This window comes from Pseudoliparis swirei, chromosome 18 (assembly GCF_029220125.1).
Source record: "Pseudoliparis swirei isolate HS2019 ecotype Mariana Trench chromosome 18, NWPU_hadal_v1, whole genome shotgun sequence".
In the NCBI taxonomy this organism is placed as follows: domain Eukaryota; kingdom Metazoa; phylum Chordata; class Actinopteri; order Perciformes; family Liparidae; genus Pseudoliparis; species Pseudoliparis swirei.
Genome location: NC_079405.1, coordinates 17,761,739 through 17,774,806, shown reverse-complemented (window position 1 = coordinate 17,774,806; position 13,068 = coordinate 17,761,739). Strand labels below are relative to the sequence as shown.

General features: G+C 41.5%; 1 protein-coding gene across 1 annotated transcript; it reads left to right on the top strand.

Annotated features, from left to right (window-relative positions):
- Window positions 1-3,763: 3,763 nt before the first annotated feature.
- On the top strand, window positions 3,764-9,569 carry prph (peripherin). Its single transcript, XM_056437668.1, has 9 exons — window positions 3,764-4,353; window positions 6,171-6,231; window positions 6,826-6,921; window positions 7,532-7,696; window positions 7,781-7,906; window positions 8,010-8,230; window positions 8,408-8,460; window positions 8,601-8,674; window positions 8,760-9,569. The coding sequence occupies exons 1-9, from the start codon at window positions 3,806-3,808 to the stop codon at window positions 8,826-8,828; spliced, it is 1,413 nt and encodes a 470-aa protein (XP_056293643.1). The 5' UTR covers window positions 3,764-3,805; the 3' UTR covers window positions 8,829-9,569.
- The last annotated feature ends 3,499 nt before the right edge of the window (window positions 9,570-13,068 follow it).

Sequence of the window (13,068 nt, the reverse complement as noted above, 5' to 3'; positions counted from 1 at the left end):
AATCTAATAATCTAGCGTGTGAAACATTATTACATTAATCACTTGACTGTTTGGGGGGGGGGGGGTCTTTCTCTATAAAACTCAATAGTTTTTAGATGGAAATTCTTTAGAAATACAGAATTAAATATATGTTTGTATTATTGATTCATAAGAAAGCAAACAAAACAACAACATCAACAAACATTGTCATTGAAAGGAATCAAGAGTATTTTTGCAAATGTGTTCAATATGGATGTTCTTGTCGAGTAATTTGGTTTGGATGCTATCGCTACGATTTGCGAAAGTTTGATTGATTTTCTTATCAGAGGCCACACCCAGGGCATCATGAAGACAGGGTGCTGTCTAAATTTAGATCATAGCACGATATTCCATTCGCTTGTATACGTATAGCTAAATGCCTGTTTAGGTTTAAGACAATGCACACACACACACACACACACACACCGAGAGTACAATGTGTAGAACAGATATATTCTATCCTGTCACTGTCGAAAATGCAATATTGGATTTATGGCCCCTTTGGGAATTCTCACAGAACCAGAAGGATCAATCACCAAATCAATCGCCAAATCTGGCTGATGGTTAGAATTACTGATACAGTCCAGTTCAAAATCATTCCAACGTATTTGTGTTTGCATGTGCATGTTTCTGCCTGACATACACATCCTGGAGCAGGATCAAGGGAAATAATAGAAAGGGAGATGTGCTCTGAGCAGAGAGGGTGAGACAGAGGGGGAGGGAGTGAGTTACTGACCATAGAGCTGGTAGATTAGATTACAGAGCTAAGACTAGCATGGGCCATTTATTACACATAGAGCCAGACCTCAGCAGTAACGGCCATGCAGGCCTTGAGAGAGGAAAATCAAGAGTGTCAGTGTGTGTTTGTGAATGACAGACAGAAGAACAGATAACTATAATGTATATATTTATATATATATATACACATATATATGTGTGTGTGTGTGTGTGTGTGTGTATTACTACTGTGTGCTCCCGATGCTCCATCAGGAAGAGGAAACCTAAACTTAAATTGAATCAGAAAAAGTGGTGACTGCAGGTCAAAATGAAAGCTGCTTGTGTGTACATGTGTTTGAAAGGGAAACAAATATGACACAATATATCTTTGGCTCTCTTCGGAGGCGGTCGCATTTTCTCTCCCTCTCCTCCCCATGATCTTCCCTTCCCTGCTTGGCTTCTCTCGTCATGTCTTGTCTTGTTTTATAGGAGACTCTCTCCTCATCGCTCTTGAACTAAAAACCATGGACCGATCAACTGATCATCTGATCAACTGGTCTCTCAACAATGACCACCTCTTCTCGACGAGAAGCTTGGGTTTGGGGAACCTGCCCGTCCTGCGGCGGACGTTGCAGCTGGTTACGATGGGCGTGTCGTGTGCCTAGCAGCCTTTCCGTGGAGGCGTAGATGACATCACCCTATCGGAACTATGATTACAGGATTTCTGCTGTTTGGATTTGGCGTTGCCCTGGTTTATCGGAAAATTAAGCGGGTGACAGCTTAAAAAGCCCCTAAGGCTGCCCGACGAGATTGGATCGATTTGAAAAATGGGAGGAAAGTGGTGGAATAGCAGGTGCGCAAATTGGATGTAGCTGCTGGCAGACCAAACAATCCCAATCTTATCTGCTTCGGCTCCCTCAACCAGAACGGTGCCTTGGCCAAGGCGTTACGGGAACAACAACTCCCTGAAGATCGCTGAAGTGAGAACCTCTCTCATTCCCTTCCCCTATCCACAGACACCTGTGGTTGTTTTCTCCAGGACCTTTCAAGGCTATCTCCATGGCAACGACCATCTTGCGGACTGAGAACTCTTGTCGGTTGTGGCCTGGGGAGACATACCAGAACACGCACACGAACTTTCAATAATACTGATTGCATTCACTACCCCTCCCCATCCCACTTCGCCTGCTTTTCACCCCAGTGGGACGGACGGGGCTGTGGCTGGCGCTGCTATGTTGGCGCGGACTGGCTGGCTGCTTGTCGGTGCTGGTTACCTTCTGCCCCAATGGATGGGCTTAGATCACCCAGTTGTTGGATTACCTCCCTCCCCTTCCTACTCGTTGCAAGTCATGTCTAAAATGTATGTGCTTATGTGCTAAGGTGTTTTCCTGCTCCCACACTGTACCCCCTCTCGGGGCATAGTCGGGGGGTTGGTGTTTTTTCTCGCCTTCTTCCCTCATGTTATGCTGTAATCTTTCATCCACCCTTTCTTGTAATTTCGATGCTTTTGTACCTGTACTCTGGCAAACGACAAATAAATATATCAATCAATCAATCAATCAAAATATTATATTTGGTTGTGTAGATACAAGAGAGCATACAGCATACAGCAAGCATCACAGGGAGGGGACACAAAGAGATGAAAGTACCACACCCAGTCGCCACAGAGCATGCTCAGAATTACGTCAACTTTATATGAGAGTGGTAGCCCGTCAGCAGTCCTCAATTAAAAAGGCTATGGATCTCTCTCTCTCTCTCTATCACACACACACACAAACACAAACACAAACACACACACACACACACACACAGTCTGCAGGAAGATTTGACGTATACACCTGAAAATGTACAAACAACAGTGATAAGTATGAAGTAGTGTTCATGGCTCTTGCTGCATTGCCAAGTCATTCTGAGTTAAGGCTTAATGTTCACCTGAGTGGTTCATTTTGTAATAGCAGTGCTTAACTGAAAGCTCCGATGTGAGGTCCTGGGACAGGGATGCCGTATGTGTACAGATTGTAAAGCACTCTGAGAAATTTGTATTTCGTACAAAATAAACTGAATTGAATGAACTGTAAAGCATCTAGTCCTCGCCCTTTGTTGTTCATCAGCCTTGTAATAGGACTCACATCTCAACAGAGAATCTAAAACACTATTACTGCCATGGTTTTATAGCACCTTGACCTTGATAAAGATACATATTGTCAAGAGAAAAAATACATTTAAAGGTAAAGCTCCTATAAAGTTGTATGTTTGATATTGCAGAGCTCAAAGAATATCAATGACTAAGCTTAAATTATTGCTTTCAATTGTCCTGATTCAGACTCGACATGCAAAACCGCCATTGTTCACCAGACACACTGATAATTATTTGACAACTCTTATTCTACAAACAGGGATTACTGGAACTAGTGCATTTTAAAGGATGGAATAACTGCGGAGTCATAGCTCTACCCGAGACGCCCAGAATATCAATAAAGTGTTCCATTACTGTAAAAGGAGGGAGAGACAGAGAGGAGAAAGGAAGGTAGACAGACGGATGAAGGGGGAGGTTAAATCAATGAATCGCATGATTCAATTTAGGTTACAATTTCACAGTTTCTTAGTGAGAAGCAGGTAACAGACTCCCTGACACACACATGTGAAAATATGTGAAATGATGTGTGTAGGAATAGTGTAGAGAAACAAAAATCCAAACTGACTGAGTGAACAAGGACATGAATTTGAGAGGCGAGTTGGGGTGGGCTTGAGGAGACATCTTTATATATAAAAGCAATAATGTGGAAGCCAGTCTGGCCTCCTGCCAAGTACTCTGGTAAAAAGGGTGGAGCTGTCCAGACAGGGAGAAAGACAGAGAGAGGCTGGGTCTATCTCTGAAGGGTAGGGAGTGGCCAAAGCATGTATGCTGATGTGGGTGGGATGAGGAGAAATGAGGGAGGGGGAGGCGTGAGGAAGATGTGCATAAAACCCGCGAGCACTCCTCAGTCTGATGTCCTGCAGCTCTACGAGCATCTCATAGCCTCCAGCTCTCCTTCTTTCCTCTGCAACAGAGAACCGAACAAGACCAACCATGAGCCACTCTTCAATGCATACCTCAACTTCCTACAGGCGCACCTTTGGAAGCCCACACCCTATCTCCATGTCCTCTTACTCTCCCGTGTCCTCCCGTACGTCAGTTTCTGGAGGGCGCTACATGCGTTCAATGCCACCTGGGGCTGCATCCCGCTCCACCTCCTACCACCAACAGCGCTCTCGCTCTGCCGCCCAGCACCCTCGCCTCTCCTACGACAAGGTGGACTTCACCTTGTCTGAAGCCATCAACCAGGAGTTCCTAACCACCCGCAACAACGAGAAGGCCGAGCTGCAGGAGCTCAACGACCGCTTTGCCAGCTTCATCGAGAAGGTGCGGTACCTGGAGACGCAGAATGGTGCACTGCAGCAAGAGCTCAACCAGTTCAAAGGCCAGCATCAGCACGGTCAGCCCAACCGCGCCTCTGAGCTCTTCCAGGAAGAGGTGAGGGACCTGCGCCGCCAACTGGACGCCACCGAAAAGGAGAGGGACCAGTACCAACTGGAGAGGGAGAACCTGGCTGAGGACCTGGGTCTGCTCAAGCAAAGGTACAACATGTTGAGAGAGAAAAAGTGTGATGCATGAAGACATGAGATGGATCAATAGATAGATAGATAGATAAATAGATAGATAGATAGATGGTGGTTTGTGCATGGGTGATAATGTAAGATGTGTTGGGTGAAGTAGTGTCTCAATATCAAGCAAAAAAATTGAACCATTAAAGAATGTATGAATACAGATAGAGTTGTATCCTGTTCGAACCATATTGTCCCAAAAAGGCAAAGGTCAAACTCTTCCTTCCAATGTTTCCCTGTTTTGGGGTTGTCAATAATATATATATATATATATATATATATATATATATATGTAGCCCTGTGTCCCCATCATATAGTTATTATCACTTATAATTCACGGCTCATGTTCCACTTGAAGCACAGTAAAGGAGGAGAGTCGCTGGGCGTTTGTAACTTGAGTCCTCCAGTGATGAGATTGATGTAGGGCGTGGCACATGTCCAGACCGGACACGACAGAGCGGCAGCATGCTGACCCTCTGAACTGCATCTTGCTCATGAGTTTGTTTCTATGTTTGAGTGTATATGTTTCCTGAATGTATTCTGCACTGGAAAGATTCAACATAAAAATCAAGGAAAAGAGCCTTAGTACATAATGTGGGATAAACACAACAAACTCTCATGATGACAAATGCCAAAAGAAAGTGTTTGGTAACTCCCCTTCAATAATGCAAATGTATGGACATTTAGAAACAAACACAACTATGAAGAGGAGACTGAGGGGAGGATGGATGGACCAGAGACAGGGTGGGGCCGACTGAGGAGCGCTGGAGAGAGACAGAAAGAGAGACAGAGAGACAGGAAATGTGACAAGAGAGATTGGATATCAGGCGTGGTGAGAATAGCGCCAGGGGAAATCAATGTGACTCAATGTCTCCATTAGGTGTGTTTTCAATGTCCCTCTGTGCTGATGGGATAGTGTCAGAGACCCCATTAGGATAAAAGGATCCCAGTAACACAACATGAATTAAAGATGAGGGAGCAGGGCCCACTAACTGATGCTTTCCCCACTAATCTACTTAATGTCCAGTCTGGACAAGACTTCAATTCAATTCAATTTATTTTGTAGAACCCAAAATCACAAATTACAAATTAGCCTCAAAGGGCTTTACAATCTGTACACATACGACATCCTCTGTCCCGGGACCTCACATCGGTTCAGGAAAAACTCCTTCAAAAAAGCCTTCAACAGGGAGACTTGACATAGCAGGGCAGATGGAGCTCATCATTATAAGCATTTGTATTTAATGGACATTGGGTAATCATGTGTGATTATCACATTGCCTCAGGGATTGGAATTAAATTTGCATTATGAATATACTATTTTCATTTAATTTAGTTTATTTTTTGCAAGAGCATCAAATTTATTTTTGACTTAAGACAGTGTACACATGTCTCATTTTAATAAAACACATCCCACATTATGCTGATTTTATATAACTGCCCTGTCACTGAAAGTATCTGTACCCTGCAGTTTTTGTGACATTATTGTCTTTTGAAAAGACATAACCTTATTGAGTGTGTGCAGATGACCTTATTGAACTGTAGAGAAACCACATTAGCTGAAAGGAGAAGCTGCTGATTCCACTGGGAGCACTCTCAAACCTTTTACAGGACAGTGACTTAAAAAATTGATCCAAGCTTTTTGCCAGCTGGTGCAACCTCAGACAGAAAGGGTGTTCTTGGTCAGATTTGCACATTCTCCCTCTCCCGTTTTTGTAAAAGAGAGAATATTGATGCCTGAAATTTCTTTTTTACATTGTTTCAAATATTTTTTCTCACTCGTCCTCAAGGTTGGATGAAGAAGCCCAGAAGAGGGCAGATGCTGAAAACAACCTGGTTGCTTTCCGCAAGGTAAACATTCAGCTCATGACTACCGTGTGTTTAAATACAGTGTCCTAAGGCTCAGATAACGGGTCAACACGGACAGCTCTGCTCGGTCTCTAACACAATACTTTTACAGTGAGAGGGATTTCTAAAATGTCATTGATCTATCATTGATCTAGACTCCTGCATCAGAAAGAGACTTTATTTGCTTCACACTTCTTGGTTCAAATAATTTTTCCCTAAAGCAGCATAAAGATAAAATACAAATCAAACTATTTCTAACTGATGTTGATTGGAGTCCCTCTTTTTGTATCTAGTTTAATTGATTTTTATTAATTAATTACATTCTTTTTTATAATTTATTTTTAATTTGGAAGCATTTCCACATGAAAATAATTTGTGCCGCATCATATTTCAAAATATTTCGATGCACTGAAGCAAATTTGTGATGGTTTTTTTATTGCCTCAAATAACAAAATCTCAAAATCATTTCTACGCATTGGTATTAATTATTGTATTTTTTTTATTTGTTGGTATGTTTAAGATGATATGTTTCAGTTCAACGGCTGATATATTGCACTTGTGAAAACATCAACTATGTTTGTTTCATATACAAATTAGGATGTGGATGATGCCACGTTGTCTCGTTTGGAGCTGGAGAGGAAGATTGAGTCTCTGATGGATGAGATTGAATTCCTTAAGAAGCTCCATGATGAAGTACGTTTTTCCACTATGCTTGTATAAATGGAGAGGTTATTTCTTATAGTCACACATCACAATGTTATCTAGAGATCTATAATCATAGCACTCATCTTTTACAACATATGAGTGTGTGGATACAGCTGGCACTTTTGACAATGTAGCATAGTTATATTTAGAGCATGAACAGCAAAAAGGGTTTCATTTCTGATACATTTTAAATTGTTGGATTTCAGTCTGCAGTTGAAGTCTTGTAAAATCAGAAGTGCAGATCTAGTTTCTAGAGCTTGTTTGTGAGAAAGGGGAGCAATATTTGCAAGGCAAGCAGTCACTGAGATTCAGCAGGAGAAAAATGAATGATTAGTTGATCCACATAGAAGTGGTATGATGCAATGTTTATTGATAACAACAGCAGAAAATAGCATTACTTTAGTCTATTGCAGCTTTTAAAACCAGCAAAAAACACTTACTCAAAACTTCAAATTCTAAAATCTAAAACGATATGTAGTCTAATATTTATAAAATATCTGTCCAGACCTAACCTAAATGATTTGTGTAGCTGTTGGCAAGCGCTTGATATAACAGTTTTGCGTTTCTGACCATATTATATCTTTATCTATATTATCAGGAAATCCAGGACGTACAAGTGAGTATCCAGACCCAGCAGCTGAAGCTGGAGGTCGAGAGCACAGTCAGGCCTGACCTGACTGGAGCTCTGAGGGACATCAGGGCCCAGTATGAGACCATTGCTTCAAAGAACATGCAGGAAACGGAGGACTGGCACAAGTCCAAGGTGGGTAGACATATACACCGACAGTCACACACGAACATACAAGCAAATATTCATTATTGTGTGTTTCATCTTTTCTTCCTGCAGTTTAATGATTTGACTGAGTCTGCAAAGCGCAACACTGATGCTCTGAGGCAGGCCAAGCAGGAGGCCAATGAGTCCAGGAGGCAGATGCAGTCCCTCAACTGTGAAGTTGATGCACTGAAGAACACAGTGAGGCAACATACCACCCTTCAGTTGTCTATGTTAATCTATAATCTATCATGACACACATTGCAGCCTCTTATCACATCGTATATTCTACCGTGTTTATCAGAATGAAAGTCTGATGAGGCAGATGCGTGAAATGGAGGACCAGTTTAGCAATGAGATCGGCAACTACCAGGACAACGTAGGCAGACTGGAGGATGAGATGTGCCACCTGAAGGAAGAGATGGCTCGCCACCTTCGGGAGTACCAGGACCTCCTCAATGTCAAAATGGCTCTGGACATTGAGATTGCTACTTACCGTAAACTACTGGAGGGGGAGGAGAGCAGGTGAACAAATCAAGTCAAATCTTTGCTTTTTTAACATGATTTTTTTTTCTTTCGCTAGAGATCTCTCTCTCTCTCTCTCTACCTCTCTCTCTCTCTCTCTCTCTTTGACCTCAAGTAAAGCAAATTACTTCACGACAGATTATTTTATAACACACAACCTTTATATTCCCTGGTTAGGATTACTATTCCCATCCTCAATCTTGGCATGAGAAGTCACCATGGTGATCAAGGTAAACTAAGTTCTCTATTTTCAAAATACGGTTTTAAAGTTTTTACCATTTAATTCTGGTGAAAACTTCTATATGTGAATGAAAACGTGTCTGAATGTGGAAAATCTCAGCGGAACATTAATTAATCTGACTTTTGACAGACTATGACCACACTCCAAGCAGCATGGGCAAGAGGACTGTGCTGATCAAGACTGTTGAGACTAGAGATGGAGAGGTACAATGCTTTAACTTGATATTTTGATATATTCACGCACAGCATATGAAAATGAATCTTAACAAATCCGTTTTTTCTCCATCAGGTGGTGAAGGAATCCAAGAGGGAGAAGGACAGGGAGTCAGCTCGCACCGACAAGGATGATGACGAGTAGAGAAACACTGATTAGAAAATATGAAGACCTGTGCCACGAAAGATAAATAAATAAACAAAAAGTTAGAAAAAAATAGGGAAAAATCAAACTCTGATCTATGTAGTCCTCATTCCCACTAGTTATGGATTAAATATCCCAGCAGTCTCAAATTGAATGAATGAATCCGTTTAGACAGCGTTGCTTTGGTGCTATTTAAGAAACCCGACTTTTACTAAACTTGTGTCATCTGTACGGCCAAGCAAAGCCACTTCATGAGCATACCACTCGAGGCCTTCGTTTACAGTGCAATCCCATGGGATCCTTCGACGACAACACTTTTATAGCAGAGTATTAAACTACAGGTTGGAATAGAAAGTTTAAATGGAGGATTTTAGTAGCTTGTGTCATTAATATGACTTACTAAAAAATATACTGACACTGCCGCTGTCTCTTAAGGTCAATACATCTTAAGAGACAGATTGATAAAAAATGGACCTATCTGCATTTGTTTTAGAAGCTTTGCAAACCTCTTATAGTGCAAACCAACAAATCACCAGAGACATTGGATTATTAATAAACATGCAACACACGAGAAAATGCTGACACTGAAAATATAAAGTCACCAACTGAAAATAACTTTGCTGAATGTGCTTTGCAATGCTGTATGTATTTGGTACTATTGATGAATGCATATGGTATTGAAAATAAACGTAACTGCAAAACATCTGTTTTGTCTGTCCACATTAACAACGATAAATTCAATATACAACATTTGTCTTTGTCTTGTAATAATTTCCTCTTTTCTAAGCAGTATTAAAGAAACAAAAAATGTGTCATGCCCTTTTAAACCCAAGAATGAAAACCTTCATCACTTGCCACTTTAATCTTTTGTTGATTTCAGTGTGAGTTTCGGAGTTTGGTGTCTCCGCAGTAAGCCCAAGATCCTCCTTGTGGCACTGGCAAGTCTGTGGCAAGTCTGTGGCAGGTGTCAGTCAGTGTCAGTCAGGCGTCAGTCAGTGTCAGTCAGTGTCAGGTGTCAGTCAGTGTCAGTCAGGCGTCAGTCAGTGTCAGTCAGTGTCAGGTGTCAGTCAGGTGTCACTCAGGTGTCAGTCAGTGTCAGTCAGGCGTCAGTCAGGTGTCAGTCAGGTGTCAGTCAGTGTCAGTCGTCAGTCAGGCGTCAGTCAGTGTCAGTCAGTGTCAGTCAGTGTCAGTCAGGTGTCAGTCAGGTGTCAGTCAGTGTCAGTCAGTGTCAGGTGTCAGTCAGGTGTCACTCAGGTGTCAGTCAGTGTCAGTCAGGCGTCAGTCAGGTGTCAGTCAGTGTCAGTCAGGTGTCAGTCAGGTGTCAGTCAGTGTCAGTCAGGTGTCAGTCAGGTGTCAGTCAGTGTCAGTCAGTGTCAGTCAGGTGTCAGTCAGTGTCAGTCAGGTGTCAGTCAGGTGTCAGTCAGGTGTCAGTCAGTGTCAGTCAGGCGTCAGTCAGTGTCAGTCAGTGTCAGTCAGGTGTCAGTCAGTGTCAGTCAGTGTCAGTCAGTGTCAGTCAGGCGTCAGGACAGAGACGAGTCTGTGGCAAGCGAGCAGCACTTGTGTGACACGCTGAGTTGGTTGAGACATATTTCCTGCTGTTCAGTAAATCAGTTTGATGATCATAAAATGGATTTAAGTTCAGTAAAGGAGGAGCTGGTTTTTTTTTCTTTTGTCAATACCTGAGTGTACAAATAGATAGATAAATAGATATAGATAATTTTTGTGTAGACTTAATACTTACAATATGCAATACTGCTGTACTATGCTGAATATAATTTTGCCACTTCATTTCTCCTTACAATATGTTACATTTATATACAATAATGTGCATAATGTACCAGCCTTTTTTATTTTACCATATCATGTTATACTGTTATACCACAATTATGAGACTATACTTTGAGGAGACTTCACTGTTAGTCTAAGCTAAACACTGGAATCATGTTTCCACCAGGTAAACCTAAACATGCACATATCTCTTAAGTGTATCAGCGATCATAACCACACAACTATATAGATTCTAACAAACGTGAGGATACACTTTTTTCTACACGTAGACCTTAAACCCTTGAATATAAACAGGACCCATTGAAATAGGATGGGGAAATGTAACTCAGCAACGGTGCAAATAAGTCGATCTATGTAGCTGGCTTAAAAATGTATGCCTGTTTTAAACAACCAGGTTCAACTTTATGTAGAAATGTACTTTATTGAAATACTTCCACTTAGAACATTATGATTTAGGCACTTTTGAACAGGAAATTATAAGTCCTACGTTAATAGTCAGAGATAATCAGACCTCCCTGTCACTTGCAACATTTCCCAGCTCATTATGGCCGAGAAGTGCCCGTAGTTGTCAGATATTGCCACATGTCAGAGGAGTGTGCCCCCTACTCTTTTATTCACCTCTCTTCAGTAATGAAAAACACAAATTCCATGGACATTTGATCAAACCACTTTTATTATTGATGTGACTGCGGTGTCATTTTTCTAAATATCTTTTTAATTTCTTGGGTTTCATTCTGTCAGCTGAACAGGTGACAGCTGTCAGCTATCACCTGTTCATCTCAGACTGCTATCAAACGTCAGACGATTGCCACAGAGTGCCAAGTTGCGCCAGGCTGTCAGTAGGTGACATGTTGGCAAGTCTCTGACTAGTAGTGGCACTAAGTTGTGACACTGTTGGCAATGACAGCTTGTGGCACCTACCGATACCGCACTACATACAAGAAGAGGATAAGTGGAGACATGATTCGTTTTGAGAAATAGTTTTCAATTATATTAAAAAGAACGATTTATTTTCATTATTTTAACCGATTGTTGTAAATGATCATACAAGTAATTATTTGGAAAGAGTATATTTACGGCAGCTGACCTGTCGTAACAACAATGGTTGTTCCCTGGAAATGTGGCACTCAGCTCGGCAGCTACTTTTTTATTTGTTATCCTTTAATCAATAATTGCACGTGTACAATTTCCTAAAGTGTCAATAAGTGACGGCAAAATACATTTAAATTAACAAGCCAGGGGTGCCGAACGAGTGCAGCTTGCCGCTGTCCTGACACAAGACGCCCCGGCGGCCACAGATGCCACAGACTCACTACAGATATTGCCACAGACTTATCGCACGCTTGCCACAGACTCGCCACAGACCTGACGCCTGACCGACGCCTGACCGACTCGCCAGTCAGTAATCGCACTCACTACCTCTGTGATGACACAACATGGAGACACTTTACGCAAAGAACGTTTGTAAACAACGGCGAGTTTTAGTAGAAGGAACTTATTTTGTGTTCGCTAGGCCCTACGTACAGCCTCCCAGGCGACACGTTTGCAATTATATTCCACTAAATTCTCAAACTCTTGCGCACATAAACGTCAACCGGGGCTCCTGTCTCAACCTGACACTTTCAATTTGTTGATTATGGTTAGTTTGGAGCTGGAGTCTGTTGGATACATACACTCTACAACAGGGGTGTCAAACTCATTTTCACCGTGGGCCACATCCGCCTCATGGCTGCCCTCAAAGGGCCGGTTGTCACTAACACGGTATAATTCTAACTACTTCAGAACATATTGTTAAATAACTGTCTTTGCATTTGTTTATTGTTCATTTAGGTGTACTTATATAAATGTATAACTATATATGCAAATGTATGTAATATTATAAAATAAATCTATTTAATTTCATTATATTTATTTTAACCCACATTACTGTATCAAAGATCAAACAAACATTATTACATTAACTTTGTTAAAAGCTTTGTCACAGTTGAGACAGGTGGTTCTCCACTGGTCTGGGGCAGTGGTTCTCCACTGGTCTGGGTAGTGGTTCTCTACTGGTCTGGGTAGTGGTTTTCCACTGGTCTGGCTTTGGGACACTATCACCCCTGAATGACAAGCTATGACCTAAATCGAGGGACATTTTTAACTTCTCAAATGTATTTAATGAAAAGATGGTGCAGTTTGAACCTGAGAGTTCAGAATATCACAGTATGCACAACAAAACTATTTAGTAATATTCCCTTTTACAGTCAATTATGAACCAACAAGTGAATCTTAAGGACACAAGGTAATACAACATACATTACTACTCAGTAACTTCAGACTTTAAAACATGTCTAAACAGTACTTTCATGCATAAACATGAAATAAAAAAGTCTGGTTTTAAAAAGCCTCAAAAGATGTAATTCATGTCTCACTCACTGAACCTATGGCACATAAAGCTGCTCTACAAGTC

Coding starts and splice junctions, on each gene's coding strand:
- prph (XM_056437668.1), top strand. CDS start 3,806: ATGAGCCACTCTTCAATGCATACCTCAACTTCCTACAGGCGCACCTTT. Junction 6,232..6,825: donor ACCTGGTTGCTTTCCGCAAG/GTAAACATTCAG, acceptor TATACAAATTAG/GATGTGGATGATGCCACGTT. Junction 7,907..8,009: donor TTGATGCACTGAAGAACACA/GTGAGGCAACAT, acceptor CGTGTTTATCAG/AATGAAAGTCTGATGAGGCA.